The 21,940-nt window shown below is 45.3% G+C and overlaps 1 protein-coding gene across 2 annotated transcripts in view; it reads right to left on the bottom strand.

Moving 5' to 3' along the window:
• Nucleotides 1-21,940, bottom strand: part of LOC120953984 (semaphorin-5A) — a 113,822-nt gene that overhangs the window by 78,197 nt on the left and 13,685 nt on the right. For both annotated transcript variants that reach the window (XM_040374461.2, XM_040374462.2), the window contains exon 3: nt 1,855-1,949. In XM_040374461.2, coding sequence (XP_040230395.2) covers nt 1,855-1,949 — 95 coding nt within the window. The remainder of the gene's footprint in view (nt 1-1,854; nt 1,950-21,940) is intronic.

The following is a 21,940-nucleotide window of genomic DNA, read 5'->3' as shown; positions in this document are numbered from 1 at the left end:
CCTGCCCAACACCCCTTCGACGCTTCGAAACCGCTCTGTGTGTGTGTGTGTGTGTGTGTGTGTGTGCATTAATTGATTCGAGGAATATTAAAAACTGCATACTGCCGACACGCTTATTTCAACTTGCTGATGAGACGCGAAATTTGATGAGGCGAATCGAAAGTGAGGCAAAATAAAGACAAACAAAAACCTGTACGAGCCTTTACAGCGCCGCTGCATCCTTGAAAGACTCATCAGCAAAAATGGCCAAAATAAAGATGTCACTGACACAAAAAACTGGACAAGCGAGTGAGACATGTAGAAAGGATGCCAATTGAGGAGCGGCGCAATTTTGGAGCCGGTCTGTTTTGATCTTATCACAAAGCTGCTGTACACATACACACACACACACGAATATTTTCATAAACATTTTATGTTCTTATCAAACCATAGGTAGAGCATTGTCTGAAGATAACATACAACAACACTACACGGCGAACTTATCGTACCTGTAGTGCAAACGCGATAAGGTAATGTTTAGTTGTAGCACAAGCTGCAAATATTATTGGCTTATACTGTTCAAACACCTCTATCCGCGTTTGGCAAAACGCAAATTCATGTCGAACAAAACAAACACTCAAACACACACACACCCCTTGTCCAGCCTGTACTGCTTATGCTACCTTGCTTCGCTGTCGCTAAAAATCGATTGGCGTACGTGACAATTTGCATGAGAACATTACTTTACTTTCGCAGTCATCGCCAGTGGCAGGTGATGGCGTAAACCCACGGCATAGAGATGACTGCAGCAAATCTTATCATACACGAAGCGGTGTTATCACACCTCTTTGCACCTATTCAATCCAGGAATTGCCGTACTGGTAGGCTTTTGATTCCTGGTCCACCACACTCCGGCCACCTTTCGTCTGCCGGTGTTCAAACGCTAAAGCAAACACTGCTCGCGGTGTGCAAACAGTTTCGCAAAAATGGATAGGAGTGGTGTAACATTTGGATTGATATTTTTCGCGATAATAGGTAACAATTGGAACATATCAATAGTTAAATAGATACAGTTTTTGTTTTAACTGATTTTTGTTATTTTTTTTTTATTTTCTTATATGTTTGAGGTGAAGTACACTTTATAACGTAACTATCACAACTGTTTATATCCGCAAATTAAAAATAAGATCAATTATTACAAAAAAATCTCCAAGCTACTAGAAAAAAATTATCAAAAACTAGTCTTCCCACCAACGGAGTGCTCTGTAGGATTTTAACAACCTGGCCCATAGCAAACTTTGCAACGCCACACAGCCTCCAGGGTATGACCCCGTTCAGGGACGTGATGCTCAAAAAACCTTCACATGAGTGAAGCAAGTCGCGATGTCACATGCACCCATCTAGCACATGCTAATGAATAGCACTTTCATCAAGCGAAAGTGCAGACAAAGCAGACACATATGCTCGACAATCTCGGGTAAGAATCTAAAGAATTATTCCAACCCATATTCCGTGGGCTCTCGGAGCAAGACGGTGCATAGAAACGGAAAAGTGTGTAAAGAATTTCCAACGAGCCAGGTACCCATCTATAGACTTTGCACGAAAGACAGTACAAATACTGAATATTTTTCATTTCACACTAGCTTGCACTAGCTTCTCTTTTTCATTGCACACTAGCTTGCGCCAGCTTATTGAAAGCTCTTTACAGCTGACGGCACTAATCTGCACTAACACTTCACTATTCTGCAAGCTAATACGGAGCATGAAGGAACGTAAAAACAAGCATGACAATACATTTGAGCCTTGATAGAACGAAAAGCCTGTCTGAAATTGGGTCGTTATTATTTCCAGTGCAGTTGCATATGTGGTACTTACCGTTGTAGGAAATAAATCTACGATCATCCTTTATGTCCTCTATCGTAGCGACGACGAATGTGAACATCAGCATCAGCAGGCCCACTGTCGCCATTCTGTAATTGGAAAAGAAATGTAAAACAAATGTTAGTTTTCTCTTCTTTTTTTTCTCTTATAACCATGCCATGCGTACGTTCAAGAGTGGTAAGAAAGCGAGACAATTTTGTTGAGCTAGGTCCGAAACGTGCTTATGCAACCAGCAAACAGATCGATCAATATCAGTGCAAACCGTTGGAGCTGTTTGCTTCGTCCGGCTACCATCCACTGTCAAATACAGTGGAAAGGAAGCAAAACCAAGATAGAACCTAATGTAACCTGTGTCCAAAGAGCTGGCCTAAGAGTACGGCATTGATTGATCGAGAAGCAAACGCACGCCAGACATCGAGTGGACATCGATATCGGTTTGCTCAAACATCTCCGAGCAGTTAGTGTAGATCAAATAGACGCGTTGAGATGGGGTCAGTAAACTGCATGAGCTGGTCTAGAAGCCGGCTCACAGCGCTCGTCCGATCAAGACAGGCACAACATCACAACTTCTCACCACTTTCCCAGGAACTACTTGGGCGCTGACTCGCTCCAAGCCACGATCATCAAACACCGGCCAATATTTGACCACGCCAACCAAACCAACAAAGCTAATAAGGTTGCTTACATAGCGAACGAGACTCCTACGAGAACGTGATCTGGGAAATTCATGTAAGCATCTCGGCAATGATTCCGTCCATTCCAAAATCGAGCATTAGTTAAATAACGTCCCTTTTTCTAGGATAAACATTCGTTAGGAGTCCGACTTTTTTCCGAAATTTCAAAAAACCTAACCAAACGCTTCAAGCCACAGCGTACGCTGTGTTATCTGTTTGTCGTTCGTCTTCTTTCCCGTACTGGTCCTCTTCATTGCTCGTTCCCGTCCATATCACATACACACACCCAGAACGGAAACCCGCTGAGTGATCGTGGTTTAGTTTCGTTATCGCACCGTTTTGGCCGTAAGTAGTTTACCGCATTTGGGCCTATCGCGCCCGTCCAGTAGGCGAGTGTGTGCAATAAAGTAAAGCAACTGTCTTTTTTTATTTTTTACTTCACCTCCCGTAATCTACCGTCTCGTTATTGCCGCCAAGCATTCAGACATAGAAGAAGGTTTAATAGGTTGATGGTACACCCGCTTTTGCTGAGGTGCTCCGGCTCAAGGTAAAAACCACTGCAATAACCGACACTTCAGCACACTTCACCGGTTGGCGTGATCGTTACACGAACAAGTGGCTGTAATCTAACAAGAACCCCCCTCCTCGAAAAGTGTCTTGGAGCGAATTGTTGTGAAATTTTCAATTCTATGAACTGTCACAGGAAAAAAAGGAAACAAACATCGCACACTTCACGAACTGGCTAAGGAAGGTTTTCTATCTATAAAATTGAAGAGATAGCAGGCGGCAGGCGAAAACTGTGAAGCACATTTTTATGACGACAGTCAGGTCTTATCTCTTACACCGACAGACGAGCTTCATCAAAGACACTTGCTTTTCACTCCAGCTCTATCCACACATTTGAATGATCTTGGTGTTATTGTTTATAAATTCTGTTAAATCGTTCCGCTTGCTGTTGACTCTGTATGTATTACTAAAGTTCTTGAAATGAGAAGATCTCCCGAGTAAAGTAGAGCAGTAAATGAATAATAGTTTTGACCACAAATACCATCATCGAAAAAGTTTATTTTCCTTCATACTACCAGAAAAAATACAAATCTCATCAAACTACAGGTGCAAAACAACTTCACACACGAACATATCGTAAACTTATGCAAAGGATATTGCCTTGATGTTTATCGGTTCGTCAGATGGTTAGACAATTAAATTAAACCCAATCATGTATCATCACTTGAATTGAAAATCATTTTTTGCCTTCGTCTCGTTTGCTTTGCCCGTCATGCTAAAAACCTACCAGTCTTCAATTTTTCGTATAATCAATGCTAATTTGCATCGTTTTGCATTTTATTGCAAAAAAATAGAATTCATAAATCTAAATTTTGGAATAAAACTCGGCTACAAAACGGCCATAACACCTGAATGGAAATGTTGTACATTATTTACTTTGAAGCGGAAGTTTATTGCGTGTGCAAGCTCCATTAAAGCTTCAAACGTTAAGAATACATTAATTAGATAGCTTTGCAGCGCATAAATTTATCGTAACATCTTAATAATGCCATAACGATACCATGGAGCATTAATTTCCCATGCTTTGCTTTTTCCCCTGCTTTGCCAAACGATACAGTTTTGCACAACGAGTGTTCTGCTTAGAATTGCAGAACCTTCCCCAAATAGCTACCCCGTGAACTCGCCTTTTCCAAGGCTTACAACCAGCTTACTGGTTGAAGGCTATCTTGCTGATTCGATCATCCGATTAAACCATTTAGGCGAAGTCCAAGCTCAATCCAGGAAGAAAAAAACTGTTTCAACAAGAAAAAACAGCCAAAAACTATCCCAAAGACAAAAGGGATCCAAATTGGATTCCGAGCTAGAAAGGATTTAGGCGAAAGGTCCAGCAGCAGCTAAGATGCGAATTATCCTTGGCAGTCGAGCGTTCCTCTGGCGGGGCTGATTTATTGAGCTGAATTCTCGAGAATTTCCGTCATTTTGGTATTTTGGTTTTTGTTTTTTCGTGGTGAGCTCACAACAATTCGTATTCGTTACCCTTTTTGGCGGGGTAAAATTGATACCTCCAATGAAGTAATTTATAGCGACGGGGCTAAGCACTGTTCGTTACACAAGAACACTTCGACTCTTAACCATTTCATACCCGACCATCGCGACGGAAGAACGGAAGCCACCGAAACAGGCACACCAGTTCGAATTTGATCATGTGCTAAGCCCTCGTGCGGAACTCTGTCGTTGGGCGTCACGGTCACAAATCAATGCCGTTAATTACATACAACACCAGCACAACAACACGACACTCCCTGGCCGGGCGGGAGGTTAAGAAATCCGCACGACCCCCCTCAAACCATGTCTCCAAACGACGACGACAACGACGCGCAAAACCTTCTTAAGTAACAATGTCCAGTCATACGTGTAAGCCTTGTCACAAGAAACCGTACAATCGCATTCACCTCAACGTGTGCTCCTCCCCACCACCCTTAAGGCCTTAAGGCTCTCCCGATACTGGCCGCAGCAAACAGGATGTGCAAAGCAACATAAGTCCGTACCAGCAGGGAAAATAAATTCCAACGTGACGGTGACAACTGAAAACAAAAAAAGCAACACACACACACACACAGCAACAAAAGGACACACACACAAAAGGTTCCAGGCGTCTGTTGACAAGTGTCACCAAATATAGCAAATCCGAGGGCGCCTCGTCGAAACAAAAAAAAAGTACGAAAGACAACAAACGACACAAAACACGGCTCCATAAACCAGTCGAACGAACGGAACGATACACGGGGCACGGAGAGAGGTGCGTTTTTGGGGGTGCGAAACCAAAGCAAACGCTTATGCACAAACACACTCACACCGATACATTTCCAAACGCTTCCCCCCAGCCGAAAGCGGCTTGTTACAGGAGAGGCTTGTGTATAGATGAAGTGCAAACAACAAGGCAGAAAAGTAAAACATGTAAACCTAAATTAACTCCCAAACTCACTCACTCTGTGACCGTGTGACTCCGCTGGCTCCGCTCCGACCACTGACGTAATATTGAAATGAGTGTGTAATCCTGCACTCAAATCGCATTCATCGATACGATCCAGCGTAGCCTGCGGAGAGTCGTCGTATGACGTGGACGCTCGTAGACGCCGAACCTCTCTCAAAACATGTCCTCGACAAAGCTCCGGGGGCGAACAGGATTGGATCGAACGCCTTCCGAACGCGGCGTTATGCTGTGCTGGACGCGTGTACCGATGCTTGCCTGGATCTCACAAGATCGCACGGACGCGATACTGATGCTAGCGAAAGCCAAAGCCTACTAACACCGACCGCCTTGCGATGACAGGTATGGCCAAAAATTGGCAAACCTTCCAATGCGAAGGAACAAGAGGAAGGCAGGAAGAATGCATTTTAGGGCAAAAAATAGAAGGTGAGAGTGTGTTTGTGTGCGTGTGTAGAGCAGTGGGTCACGCTTGCAACGGCGTAGCCGACTTACGCAACCGCGAAGGCCCGCGTGTGGACGTTTATGCAAATTTTTTGGAGCTTTTGGGACACACACGCACACATCACAAGTACCCCCACGCACAACATGGCATGGAGAGGAAAGAAGTGCGCCAACAACATTTACTCGCAGCACCCTGCAACCCTCACCCTTCACAGCCTCCGCACACACGAACACAAAAAAAAACATGCCGAACAAATATGACACATTACTTAACTTTGTTAACGCGAGTTAGTTTTGTGTTTTATTTGTTGCCTTTTTGGTGTTTTTGGTTTCGGTCGGTCGGTCTTCTTCCTCTTCTTTTTTTAGTAGAGTGACACGTTTTTTTAACAAACTATTATGTTTGACGTTGTGTTGTTGTCCTTCCCACTTTTTTTGGTTTGTTTTCGGTGTTTTTTTTTTGCACATTACTCAGGGGCGCTCACAGCTTTTGCGCTATTCAACTATTTATCGTTCGGCGCAAATCACAAACATGTCTGGTTTGGGCAAACACGCGGACACTAATGTTGGGCAGGGAAGGGAAAGTGAACACGAGGGGTTGGGATACACACATTTCGGGTCATTTTTTCACACAAGCTAACCACTTAATGTATTGTACAAATCTGTGATCGTGTGTGATCGATAGCGATCAGGGTTTGTTCAACTTAGTGTCTACACTCTATTAAAGACGTGAAAAATACAATTCAAGAGTTTATATTAATAATTTAGGTGAATATAACACAATTATTTTTATTTATTGTTCAGTAGGGACGGCCCGACTGTATTGTTTACAAATTGAGCCTTAAAGCTAACGTAATTCTAACTTTGTTAATAACACAATTATAGAACACAATAACACAAAAAACACAAATAATAAGATGTTTTTTGAATTAGTACAAAATGTGTAATCTACGACATGGGAACGTAAGAAGTGCAAAAACAAATAAAGTAACGTTACAACTTGTCAAGGCTACGTTCAACCTTTGATAACCTTTGAACTGGTATTCCAGACTGTCTGGAACGTTGACACGCGCCGCTACTTCAGGCACATTAGCTTCCCGAGCGTGCTTCTTGTGGTGTGCTCACACCATCAAAACAAATCGCGGATAGAGCGAATCATTAACACCGAAAATTTAAAATATATTTTTTGCTTTACATCATACAAGAAGAATCCAAAAGCCATCAGAACCGCTCATCACATAATTCTTTGCACTCTTTTCAACAAATAAATCTTCGCACTCATTGTTCTTTCTTGCAAACTAACCAAGCCCCCTGCGACGAGTGATACGAGTGCACAAAATGCATTGGCGTTAATGCAATGCAGCGCTTCTTGCCCCCCCTTTTTCCCACGACAAAAGAATCCGCATTTGTACCGAATTAGCATCGAGCACGATAAAACGCTCACTGCACATGCACTGCTTTGCCCTAGAACCAACACACATACACAATGAATCGCTGGATTCTGCATTCAGCGTGTGAGCACACAATCGGATCATCCCACGGGCATGGAGCCAGTTTTTGATACGGTTAGTGTGGTGTGTAAGTGCATCCGGAACTGCACAGAATTATGTTCTTTCCAGCGCCCGTATACCCATTAGCACAATCGTACACGCCGCCGGTTTGCAGCAAAACCCATTCTCTTCGACACTACCCAACGGTAAATACACCAGTGCCTGAGAAACAGTGCCCTGGTTCGGGCCCAACGGAAGCCGCAACGCATCGCGCGCGCGCTTCATCGACAGTGACGGAGAAGAATAGGAGTGCATCGAACCATTTGCACCTCCACGCCGATGAACTGCGAAGACTTGCCGGGACGATGTGCAGCAACATCAGGGCGCCGCATAATCTGACAGCCGCTTTACGCCTACCGCACTCCTTCACCTCACACCCGGACCCAAGATGTGTAGCCTAAATCGCCACTCGCACTAGCGGCCGATTTCGATGTGGTCTTCAAAATTGGACATCGGTGGACGTCGATTGCAGAGTGGAGGGGTTTCTTGCCGTTGTTGTACCTTCGCTAACTTGCGCTCCATCCTTTCCAAAGCGGACGCGTCGAACGGTTAAATCTAAGCTGCAGTGCCTGCAGCCATCCTCAAACCGTGGTGGTGGTGGTGGATGGAGGTGATGTTGTTATGGTTGGTAAAGGGCAATGTTATCGAAACTTGGCCGATCGGATGAAGTTCAGTCGATGGAAGGAGCCCGTGTAGCGTCCACTTTTTGAATGCATCATCATCATCATCGTCATCATCATGATTGGTTCGGGTTGTGGGTTGACTTTCCCATAATTCACGTCAATCAGTGCCGGGCCGAAGTACCGTACGGTTGAATTCTTTCCTGTGCTATGTGCGATTAAGGCGAAGGGGGATTTAATTCTTGCCCATGGGGAACCCGTAGCGTTTGCACACGGGTCGATAAAAGGTTGAAGTAAACTGTGTCGGTAAATTTATAGCAACATTTGTGGTTTGAAAACAGTTCTGCTTTAGCTTGAATGGAAGGGACTTTTTTGACTCAAAACAATCGCTCAATTATGTTTCTGCAACTTCCTATGTACGTTTTAAATGCCCTCTAAAAACCAAACACCGTCTGCGTACCTTGCAGCCATTTTTCGTTTTATTTTTAGCACTGGAACCACCAACGCCACCCACCAGACGGAAGCCACCGTTTGTTCCACATTTTTTCGCAATAACAGCAAAACAGCAAGCGAAACAACAAACACCAATCCATTGCGGGCCAACTGTTTCCCCCGAAAGGTAATGCTATCCTCCAAAACCACGCTTCATGTCAACTTCATGCTTCTAACAGGGCCTCGAGGTACCAGAGACGGAGGCACAAACTGCATCCCCGTAACGACTGCGAAGGAAGCTGCTGCAGTTGCACTCTGTCTAAAAACACACACACAACCACACGCATCAATCACTGCAAAAGCATATCCCACCGCCCATGCACACACACACACGCACGCGCGCCCATGTGTGTACGTATATGTATGTACTTCCCACTGGGCGACAAAAGCCCGTTCGTTTGTTGTTTGCTCGAGGACGGCTCGAGGCAGGGACGGCGGGAAACCGTTGCATGAATAATTGCCTTCGCAGGCAAAACTCAACACAAAGCTCCACGTCTTGCACGTCCCTTAGATGTCTATTGCGACGGCAGCTGCCGGCGGCTCGTCTGCACTCGAGCACGGGTGAGCAGTAGCGGGAATTAAAGGGAAAACTCGCAGTGACATCGGAATAAAACAACAACCAGCGATGCGAAATGGAGGCTACTCTCCGGAGAGGAAATGGGGCAGAGAGTACGAGGACGATGCAGAGGAAACAGTAAAGCCCAGCTAAACAAATTGCTAACAAACGCTACTCACAGGAGCGTGCAGTCGGGTGGAAAGGTGAGGTGAGGCTTCTAATGCTGCACCATCCTGAAGATGGCTGGAACGGAGAGAGCATTTGAAAGCCAGCCAATCCTGCAGCGAAATTGTTAATGAGATTTTTCTGCATTTTGTCTATTGTACGGTTTGTGACAGTTAATTTCTGCTGGAAAGGTATAAGTCACCGTGCATAACTGGGGCTCATTGCGGAAGTTACAGTCACACTGGAAATGAGGAATAAAATATTTGACAAGCGCTCGCGTTCATGTGGGTTGTCACCGTTATAGAGTTACATGAGCCGTTACATGTATCCGGAAGAAACACAACAAAATGAAGCATCCAACGCCGTTCAAACCCAACATATGGCACTACAAAAGCTTCATACATGATCCAAGAATAGCAAATCGCATGAGGAACTCCTCAAAATAATCATTAAAACATTAACGATTACCTTCATACGATCGAAAAAAAACACTATACTGTCCACCATTAAAATTGAGTATAATCAGTAAAGCGGGCAACCTTATCACCTCCAAGTCAGTGAATTAATCGTTCCGGTGTGACACACCACCTCTAAGCGCGTTGCGAAACCCGGCGAACAATGAGTTTCAAAACTCTAGCCAGGCATCGAAAGCCGATAAGCTTTGTGCGCATAAATCATAAAAAAGCAACCCCGAGCCACCACCATTTCGGATGAGCTCCGGCGGTATTTGGATTTGCACTTCCTGTCCCGCAGTCCCGGGCAGGAGTGGGCCCGTGGCTAATTGGCAACGCGGGAAAGGTGTTGATAGCAGCGCTTCATTCTACCGAATCTCGTGAAGCTTCAGGCTTGTCCAGCAGGCTGCTCTAGCGAGCCATACTGTCTCCACCGACCGGCAGCTGATAAGCGGTGGATTCGGATCGAAGGGCAAATATTTAACCAACTGTCCAACCGCACTCACACACACACACACCAACGCACCATCTTATCTGGGCTGACTAGCGTAGAGACTTACGCAACCATTGACCGGCCGACAGTCCGAGCGAACATCGGGAATTGGCACAAACATCGCGTCGGTACAGCGTTATGCAATGACTGGCGGTGAGTGATCGTTTGGCTAGCTCGATTTATCAGGTGAGGCTCTGCAGCTCATAACGTGCGATTTGGGGAGCCGCACTTGACGAAATGCGTTGGTGCGAAGAACGTTTGAGAGAACGTAGTGTATGTGTAACTTTAACTTTATTTCCCATACAAGAGTAACTCTATCGTACTATGAAACTGAACAATAACAGGATTTTAATTAGATGATTGTGCACTGATCACTGTAGATTAAATCAATCGTAGCAGCATCGACGACTATCACATCAAACCGAGGACACGTTGCTGTCAATATGCTATGGCAAACAGTTGTCAAAACATTCTCGCATCGCGAATCAACCTTGATTCGCAGTGAAACAGAACGAACGACATGAGCCGTTCCAATCCCACAAGTGTCGGAAGTGTTTTAAGTTTTCATGTTTTCCAGTTCCATACGTTACTCCTTGCCTTGTACATGGCAATGCAAAAAGGAAACAAACAGTTGTCTACCACCCAATATTGGACATTTCGCGATGCCAAAAATATCTTCCATGAAAACGTTCCATTCTGCAATCTGAGCAGACGGTAGCAATTGATTCGGTATTGACCGGGGTTGTGGATGATAAATCCATTATATCGATCGATCGCACCATATGTCTGCTACTATGTTGTGTTTGTCTGTTCTTCTTTTTTTTATTTTAGTCCATTTATTGAAGTAAGCAAAACCAGTGTTTCGGAAGAGACCAACCAATTTGAGCTGCTGTCAATGCCCGAATCCTTTCAATGCTCCGTTGATTGATTGATCAATCATGATGCTCGGTTAATGATCAGCGCTCGAGTAGAGCATACCCTTTATTTATCGCCCAATATTCTTGTGGCAGCACCGAACTACGGAAAAGCATTGGCACCGAACCCGTTGGTAGCCTTCGATGGCCTAATTATGCAAATATTCCAATTTTAGGCTCCCGCTCTCGCTATCGGGTGAGTTTCATCTGGTCCGGGGAATCGGGTTTTTTGTGTAGAGTTTTTACCGAACGTCATCGAAGCATTTCAAAACTTCAACAAAACCAAAGATGATGAATTGTTTTGGTTTTGATTGGCTGCGGAATGTAAGGATAAAGATTAACGATCACGCTTCTGGGATTAGGTTGCTGCGCGATGGTGGCCGGGCATTAGCTCAGCAGACCTATATCTCTATCAGGAACAATTATGCTAAAGCATTAGTCTATTAGTTGAATACTGTCTCCATCCGCACGCAAATGATCAAGTCAAAATGGCACAATAACCCTAAATAAAGATGGCAAGAAAAGTAAAACAGAAAGTAAAACTCTACACAATTGCACATCACATTAAAAAGAAAGTAAAAACCTTTATGCTTCGGAGGCAATTTTCGCTTCCATGGGTTCAAAGCACAAGTCAGAAAAAAACCAAGCCAAATGTGTAGAAAATGAATTATTACCAGCCAATGCCGGTGCCCAGCATCGTTTATATTGCGCAAAACAAGCGCACACAAAGTGTGCTCGACTTTTTTTGTGGCATTTTTTCGTCTCTTCCACTCCCGATCCACCCGGTTCATTGCTGCACTTCAGTGATAAACCCATTTGCCATTGGAATCTTGATTCGCGAGCGATGTGAAACCAAAAAGGTAAAAAAAACAATCTTCACAAAAAGCGAAACCCGGACACCGGGCTCGCTAAAGTCGAACAAATGAAATAAAAACATAAATGATTGTGAAGGGGCAAAGCGAAAGGGGGAGTAGGAAAACTCACAACAACAATAACACAGACAAAAAAAAACAACTAAAAAACCACGCACAAATCAGCAAAATCGTATCGAACGATTGAGGAAAAGCGAATAAAAAACCAGAGCAGACAACGGAAGTGAAAAGAAGAAGAGAAGAAAAAAAAGAGAGAGAAAAATCGCACAACGTCAACAGCCCGACCAAGCAGCATATATGCTGCCAGGCAGTGGTCCCTGACGCGCGCGCGCGCGTAAACCGAATGACCTGAAACAAAAGGGGATGCGAATGCGTGCGTGCGCGTATGTTGCGCGCATGTTGGCCGGCATGACGCTGGCCACATACTAAGAGCGCTGCGGTACGAGCACGGCACATGATGACGCCGAAAATTACCCTCAAGGTCGACGGCCCAGGTTGAATCAGGTGATCGACGAGCCCGCGACACGACGAACCGCGATAGCGCGCTGATTAATGGCAAAGGCAACGACCGCTTGATTGATGCTGACACAGAGCTGCGCATACACACACAAACACACACACACACACTCTTAACGAGATCACCCGATATGCTGGCAAACGAGACAGTTTTCCGCAGTTTCCCGCCACAGATTTGGGATTTTGGGATGATTTATGGGGCTGAGGAATACGCAAATATGCACGCAAAGGTTCCAAGAAAGGCCAAACGCTCATGGATTATGACCCGGTACCTTTCGGACCATCGTTTGAAGCCACGAAAACAATCATTTACTCCTAACAAAAACAACACTATGGGGCGCAATCAGCTGACCGGAAGGTGAACATATTTTCGCACCCAGTGTTGTTGTTCTATTGACCGCGTGGGTCAATCGTCAGCAGCACTAGCAGCAGTAGCAGCATCAGGAGCAAGTGTGCAGCCGATGATTTCATCTCAACAATTCCTTGAACATTCGTACACAAAGCACCCGATGTGATAAGCGCAATCAGAACCGTTTTGTACAGAGGAAGCAGCAGCAGCACCAGCATCAACAATGCGCAATGCACAACCCTAGCGCATATTGGAAACGCGCGAACTTCGCGATCGTGCCGAGAAGCACGTAGGTACACCAAAGCTCGTGATAGTACGGCTGAACAATGACGCACGATGTGATGACTACATGTGATTTTTTGTAGTTGGAGTGAGGAAACCGAAAAATATGCACAGTTTATCACAACATTCATCACCGTGCCTATCAAATGCCTGCCGCAGTCTTGTGTGGCTTGGTGCGAGAAAGTTGTAAATAACGCTGGAAATTGTATTGAATATAAATGAATACCAAAACTGTTGATGAACAATAAATCACTTGCAATAATGCCTACATGATAATCGAGGCTCGCAACGTAAATTGGTTCAGTATTCATCATTAATTTCGGTTTTGTAGCTTATCTTAAACATGGCAAACCGATACGTTTTGATCTGGAAGGAAGGAAGGAACTTAAAGATTAAATTACAATAAAAATGATTAAAAAGACAACCAATATCAATGGTACAGATAGTAAATAACACCTGCTATATGACGATCTTAGCCAATGTTTCATGTTGAAAATGTAAAACATCTGATCATCACAATAATCTACGAAACTATTCACACAGCCATCGCATCGTAATGTCCGGTTAGAGCAGGGAGAGCTGCCAACGCCACCCCTTCGATCGACAATTGATTATTCTCGCATGACCTCATCATCTCTCAGCTACGATCAGCGATCAGAGTTCCGGGATTCGATCGAGCATTTTTTATAGATTTATTGCGAAGCTAAAACAACACTCCTCTACGGGCTACCGGTGATGCTTCCACTTCAATGTTTGAAAGCATCACCTCCCTTGACAGCTGAGAGACGTTGCGAATGAGCGAAGACAGCTCCGTCGCTAGCAGAACCGTGCAATTCACTATTCTTTCGATACACCCTACCCGGCGAACCATAAGACTCGCTAGACTTCCTTAATTGTGCCTCCTTTTCGTTCTTTTTTCAATCAACCCAAGACAACGAAGACTTCCTGAAAGGGACAATAAAACGATCGGACATAACGAAAGCGAAAATAAAGCCCCAAAATCATGCCCTGTGAATCGCGAATTAATTAATGAACACGATACTTCACACACCGTACAGAATCGCGAGGGGACGCACAGCATAACAGCCAACAGGAAGGTGTGCATAAATCTTTCCACCCCGAAGCACTGCCAAGAATTGTCCAGCTTTTGCAAAGATTGTTAAATGAAGGCGACAAAGGGGACCGATCAGAGGGCTTGAGAAGGGGGAAACAAAACAAGACACCGAATGCAAACCAACTTCCCAACGGGTTGAGGATTAAAAAGTCATGCTCGCGGCAATCAAGAATAAGAACGATCAATGTCGGAAGGGGTAGGGGCCGATCAGTTGCTCCCGTAGTACTTCGATCCCGGTCGTTTGCACACCGATTGTATGCAGTTTTATATAGTTCGCGCTCGGTGCGTTGATTATAATTCCCACACAAAGCCTTAGCGTCTTCCTGCGCTTTTCAGCTTCTTCCTGCATGGTTCGTCCTCGTGCACTCGTGTATGCTTGCACAGGAACAATACAAGCAAGGCAGGCATCTTTTGGGCATAGAGATAACAAAAAACACACATTTCCTCTTTTCGGCCCACTCGCTGAACCACCCCCACTTTGCCGGGATTTACATTGTCCAGTTTTGCACAACCGCAGCCTCCCACGGATTGATCAGCGTACCGTGAAACCGCGCGAACTGGCGACACAAGGCGGAGCTGCCCGACGGAGCTGCCCAAAAATGTCCAAAGTCATTGTAATTTATCATCCGGAACGTAGCTGGGCCGAACAGCGGGTTAATTCTGTCTGATATTTCCCTCTCCATTCATTCCCCACCGCACATCATCGTGAGTGCATTCGCAAAACCAAAGCAACTTAAGCGCTGCACCTGGAGGAAGATCAGATATTGTTGAACGTCTCCCGATTGCAAGCCCATGTACTTCGTTTGTATAGTCTTCCGATCATTCTGACACTCTCGCCGTGGTGTCGCCACCCTTCTCCACTGACTACCGTGTTTCGTTTCCTTTCCATTTTTGTTGCTGCTGTCCAGCGTTATTATTAAAAACGTCAGTTCCTGTAGCTTCTTTGACTGCCGAAGCACAATATTCATAAAAAGCCAACATATGAACGGAGCATGATTTTCGGCAGCAAAACGGCTTTAACAACTCTATCAGGCGGAAGGTTTTTTTTTTTGGGCGATTCAATTCACGGACATGTCGAACGGAACGAGCGGCACACACTTATCGAGATGTCTTCATTAATCCCAAATTCCGCTCACCCTTCCAGATGCAGATGAGTGTGCGAAAAAATGATTCTTCTGTGGGGATTATTTACGGCACATTATTGAAAATATATTTATACTCGCAGTCGCAGCACATTTCGCCCGCCGTTTTCGGTGATGCAAAAGCCATCTTTTCAAAAAATGAGAATCATATTTTACAATTAGGGGATGCTTGGATAATTTCATATTTGTCGAAATGAACATACAAAAGGTTGATAACTTTACATACTTTATGTTTATTATCAACATTATCAGAAATGTCAAAAGTTCAGCAAGTTTGTAATAAAACAAAGCGACTAGCATCATAAAATGCAAACTGCAAACAAAACAACCAACAAAGTACGGCCTACAGCAAAGAAACCATATTCTACGCCTCGCTGCATCACAAGTTCCACTATCATCTGGAAGCAATCAGCAAGCGAACGAACGAAACATCCGACAACGTTGTAAGCAAAGAAAAAAACACGTAAAACAAATTCAAAACTGAACCAAACAACACTCACACTTGGAAACGACACCAAACGAACAACCAACACAGCCCGAACGAGGCGCGAAACGGTTTCCTCTTCGCCTTCCACATGCGAGCATGATAAGATGGTACACAGGCGGCGTTGCCTTGAACTCGCGTCCCGTCGACCTTGCCGTCGACACCGGGGGCAAACCCGCGTCGATATGTTCCGCATTTACCCTTCTACAGTCGTTTCTGGGAACGCTGGCGTTGCTGGCAGCAAACCTTTTCAAATCGTACGATTTGTCTCGCTAGGCCTCCAAAATGCGTTAGAAAAAATAAAAAAAAAACCACAAACACTCACCAGAATACGCTAGCTGTTCGTTTGGCGTTGGTTTGGGGCAAGGGACGAGCGAACCCGTAGCGAAAACATTTGGGCAAACCAGAAAGCTTCGTACCTCGAGCGAGGAAAGAGTTAGAGAGCTCAGTTAGCATCAGCACGATCGCGTACCGAGGACTGGCTGAATTGCTGCGATTGCTTCTTCTGCTTTTTGTGTTCTACCTGCCTGTTACCGTGGAAATAATAATTATGATTTCAGTGTCTGCTGGCTGGTGGGACCACTGCAAAGATCTAACTGGAGGAAATTATTGCTCCACGCTGTGCTCAGCTTCCATTCCACGTTCTGGCGAAGGTTCATGGGAGCTGAGTTCAATACGAAACAGCTCGTCGTGCAAGACGTGCATAAGCAGTGATTTGATGCTCTTGGTGGTGTAAATAGTGAAGAGTTTTGTGAGAAAATATATCAAACTTTAACGTACTTGTGAAACATAAATAGAACTAAGGGACTCATCTCGAACTTTGTTTTCTTCCTAATGTTCTGAAGCACTTTCAAGCATGACTCGCAAGCGTTTGATCAGAATCTCAGCAGCACGAACTCAGCGCAACAATCTAACACTAACGCTCCAAACATGCGATCGGCCCTTTGAAGCATCACATCTTGTACACCTTCTGCCTCCCTATTGACCCTCGAGGGGATGTACCCCTGTCTTTCGACGGTATGATAATTCCGCTGCAAGAATCGCATTTCCCACTCAACCAGCAAAGAAGACAAGCTCGCAGACGGCTCAAACTGACCGACAAATTACGATCGTTTTGCCTTTCACCGCTGGACTGCGTTTAATGTTTTATGGCGTTTTCGTCCAATCCTTGTGGCAGCATTTTGGGTAGCAGCAGCAGCAACAGCAGCCAACGTCACGCACATTGAAATCAGCTTCAACAGTCGAGCAAAGTGGAGTAAGATCAAATTCCATCAGCAACCGGGAGAGAAAGGAAGTGTCCAAGTGCATTCGTGGGGATGGTGCAGATTGTGTTATGGAAAATATAATAATTCTATACCTTAGAACATTAGCATGTCAAGATGGAAATCATGGTCCAAAAACAAAATGAAGCAAGAAGTGCATTTATTCCCTCGAACAACCCACCATGCCTTCATGTCAATCAATCGACCACTCCCTGCGTGTCTGACCGGTGCATGCGATTTTGCATGACTTGAGTGAATTTATTTCGAAGGAGTATCCTACCATGCATTCAATTGCGTCCTAATAATAAAGGTTCTCTGTTGAATGCTTCATGCATTCCTGCTAAGTAAAAGCTATGTTTTACAATCACTAAACCAGCAATAATTTTCAAATGCATGCAAATATACCAGCAGGACATAATCCAACTTTAAATGTGATTAATCACATAATTGCATAAAAATGCAACCTACTTCACAAACTTATTACCACCACTCCAGTTATTCTCGCATAAACTTAAGAGACATTCCACTCTGCCTAGACAATCCACATCCAGCTCAGCTCTACAAGGCTCCACAGAAGACGCGCGTAGCGGCCAGTACCCTTCATACTGGGGAGCGAAAAAAAAAATGCAAGGCGCTACGATTAAAACGAGCTCAGGCGTAATTACACGCGGCCCTACTTTAAGAACGCCGGATCATCATAAAAGAAGTCTTGCCTCATCACGGCGCCCATTCGCGACCAAACGACACCAGTGTACTACAAACGATCGTTCGTTCGATCGTTTACGGCGACAGTAGAACAGAAACGGCCGGTTGTACAAGCGTAAGTACAAGCGTAAAACCGACTAAAAGAGATCGTTTTTTTTTTCTCTCGCCCCTATCGCAACTTCGTTCCACTCGCCCGGCTTGGCTGATGAGACGACAGAAATGAAAACAATTTATCGCACTGGTCCCCATCGTGACGCCTCCAGTGACTTTACGCACCATTGAAGAGGGAAGAGAGATCCTGTAAAATCAGACACTTACGCGAGAGGAAGATAACTAACCGCGCTAAAGAAAATGATGAAAATTACACACAAACACACACACACAACTAGTAGAAGCTCACCGATTGTCGGATTACAAGTTGAAGGTCAGCCGATTGGGCCGTTCACTTCCTCGTCCGGACGGTGCACCCAGCAACGGTGTGGCCAATGCAAACCCAACCATCTCCACAGCGCTGCCAACATCGGCCTGCAATCCGATGGCGCCCGATCGTCCCCGATGTCGGTGCGTAACAAAACCCACACCGCGGTAAAGTAACCCACGACGTGGCCCGACGTAATGCAGCCTGCCCGGTTAGCTAGCCAGGCAAGATCCACGCGAGATTTAATCCACGCGTCATCGACCGATGCTCATTTGCATTATTATTCAACTAATTTGTCATCTCGTTGCGTCCAATTGCCGCTTTCTTAGCGCAGTATCAGGCGCGTAGACAGCGCATTTCTTCCAATTCCAGCCGGAGCTTCTTCCGGCCCGGGAGGCTGGGCCCGGTTTCTGTTTTTCACCCTACCCAGACGCGCAAAACGAGCCACAAAGAGGCGAAAGTCCTCACTGCACTTGTGCTGTGCATGCTGATGCATTCTCTGGCGGTGCACTTTCACCACCGGCAGCCTGGCCTGGACGCTATCGCACTGGTGGTGCGCTGGGTTTTTGTTTCGGTTTCTTGCGCCCGCTCCTCAAACGAGGTCGTGTCGCCCCGGCCACTCATTTGTCAAATGAGTCGTTTCCGTTTGCCAACGCTAGGCCTTCATGTCATGTCATAATAGTAGCACACGCACAGCCACAGCACCCAAGTGCAACGCTGTCGGTTTGGAAAAGTGACACCAGGAGTCCCCCGCTTCGCCGAGGACGGGTACCAAGGCGCGTACCGCGTGTCTAGCGATTATGCAGGAAGTTGTTACGACGGGCAAATAGTACACGCATGTTATGTTTTTTCATTCGCGTGCGTGTAGTAAACGCAAAGTGTAACGGGTAACGGCGTTAGTGTGAGAAGCAATTGTTCGGTGGAGGTGCATGGAAGAAGCCTATCCGAAGCGTCTCCTGCATTCAATTTAATCATATAAATAGAGATCATTCACATTGGGTTCATCTGGGCTACCTGAAGAGGACTCCAGATGCTAAAATTAGCATCCACTGACAGACCAACGGATCGTATGAGTTGTTTATTCCGTGATGGATTAGATATATGACGCTTGCCAATAAACATTGTACAGAACATTTGTAAAGATATTTAAAGCTTGAAGACATTTAAAAATATTTAATTACTTTCAAGGGCATAGATGGACATAACATAACGCTTAATATGCTATTGCAAATCCAACAAATCACATCACACGTGGCTATTGAACTACACTGCCCTGGCCGATCGCTTAACCGATTGCTTAACGCCAACCGGTCAGTGCATCATTGCAATTCCAACCTGCGACAATTATGTGAGTGTGTCTGTCTTTCGCTTAGCTAATTGAAGCCATTAAGCCGATTGCAGCCCCCTCGATCGAAACCCCCGTACGTGCCAAATGCCCATCACTCGCCGTTCGAATCGTCGCCGAGTTTCACACGACTTCGCAGCACTGCACTGGAACTTTGGCCGCAATGACCCCTCCCTCGCCCTACCCTCCCCATCACTGTGTCAGATGCAACCAGATCAGATTTGTTTGAAAACCTCTCGAAGGCTTCACCGCAATGTGGTTCGCTTGTGCAAAAGCGCCCCAATACGTCTGCCTCAACCCCCCCGGGTAATCAGACCCACCGACACACTGTTGTTTCACGGACAGTGTGTGTGTGTGTGTGTGTGTGTGTGTGTGTGTGTGTGTGTGTGCGTGTGTGTGTTTGTTTGCGGCTGCATTCATGCAAACGCTGAGTGAGATTTTCCTGCTTGAAGGGCTTGACACAAATACCGCACCGGATGATCGTGCAACGGGGCACGGGGCGATCCGTCCGATGAAGTCACCAGCAACCAAAACCCTTGAGATCATGGTTTCCTTCGATCGACACACACACACACACTAGATCACAGGGAGGGGAAAATTAAACCCGGCAACAACAAATTGCTACGGATTACAGTCGGTTTAATCTCGGTCGTATGCTACACTCACGCCTTGGAGAGATAGTGTGCGGAGAAGTAAAAGCGTTAAGCCTTAAGACGGCAGAGGAATACGTTTAATGCTGGAAGAAGTGTTTCCTATCGCAACAGCACAACTTAATTTGCACAAATCAAAGTATTCGAAAGCAAAATGGTTTGCTTAAGCATTTATGCTCTTTTTAGACAAAGTTAAAGGCTTCGGAAGACGAACGGACTGAACTTGATACCCTTGGAACCTTTTTTTTAGTTACATCCGCTATGGTTTCAGTGGGCAGGAAGCGGCCTCTTGAACCAGGAATGCAACACTTTGAAATTGGAGAACCATACCAGAAAGGACTATTTTCATGCGTGTCACCTTTACCCTACGGTGAAGCCTTATCGCTGCAACTACCCTATGTTTATAGGGAAGTTGGCATTTTTTACATCACATACCAGGTTGGCTAGCTTGCTAAAAATCAAAAAGAATGTCAAGGTTTGCAAAATAATGTAAAAAAAGAAAACATCCAAATGAAGTTACATTCGAAAAATAAATCTAAATCTGATTTAGTGACCCAAATCTGCAGCACGCCACAAAAACCCTTAAAACAAAACAATCACTTTCATTGAAAAGCAAGCCACTCCACTTTTCGGGGCTCTTCATTTCGGGTACGATCGATAGAAACTGTCCATACCGGTTGGGGATCAAACGAAGAAGCCGACAAAGCCACACAAGCCTGCCATTCGTTCCGGGGGTGGCCACTCTGGCCCACAACTGTCACATGAACCGGCCGCCATTGGAGATTTTGTTTCCCGGCAAACGAAGCAGCACATACACACACAAAAAACGACCTACAACGACCAACACGCCCCAACTCAAAAGGTACAGGTTGCTGAATTGTTTGTTACCCGTCCGGGCATCCCACCGACAAACCAACAAAAAAGGTAAATGTTGATCTTATCTTGAAGTGCGTTTCACGTGCGTTTCACACAAGTTGCGGGCCACGACGCCTCCAGTGCGAGAGTGCGGGCTTATCAGTTTTGAAAACTAGATAAAAAAAAAACACGTTGCTTGCACTGATGAGGACAAACTATGAGACACTGTTCAAACCCACACAGCAACAGAACACGAGTAGAAATGGGGCCACGTAAAGGGCCACGTTGGCCGACCGCATTTTGTCGCAGCGCCGATGTGTCTGCGCGAAATGCGTTAAACTTGCGCGAGGGTATTCACACCGCTTGATGACACAAACTGCGCTTTTTTTGTTATTTACAATTTGATATTTCCGTCCATTTGCTCAAGTGGGTGTGTGTGTCGCGTAATGAAAGACAGAAAAAAAAGATTCTGCTTTTTGCGATAACATCGACTTCGATGCGGCTTAACGATGATGACGCCAATCACATCACTCTGACATCCTTGAAGACGACCTTGCGATGCCATCACTAGCACATAAAGCAGAGCCCTTCACGATGAATCACGTTGCCGAAAAAAAAAACCTTCCCCAAAGGAGTACACAAACCGGAAATTCAATACGAAACTACGGTGTCGGGCACGTTGATTACCCTTTGCTTTCAAGCAAGCAAGAATCGACCGGGTCATCTTAATCCCG

The sequence above is a fragment of the Anopheles coluzzii genome, chromosome 2 (genome assembly GCF_943734685.1).
Source record: "Anopheles coluzzii chromosome 2, AcolN3, whole genome shotgun sequence".
NCBI classification, from domain to species: domain Eukaryota; kingdom Metazoa; phylum Arthropoda; class Insecta; order Diptera; family Culicidae; genus Anopheles; species Anopheles coluzzii.
This window is presented reverse-complemented; position numbering and strand designations above follow the sequence as displayed.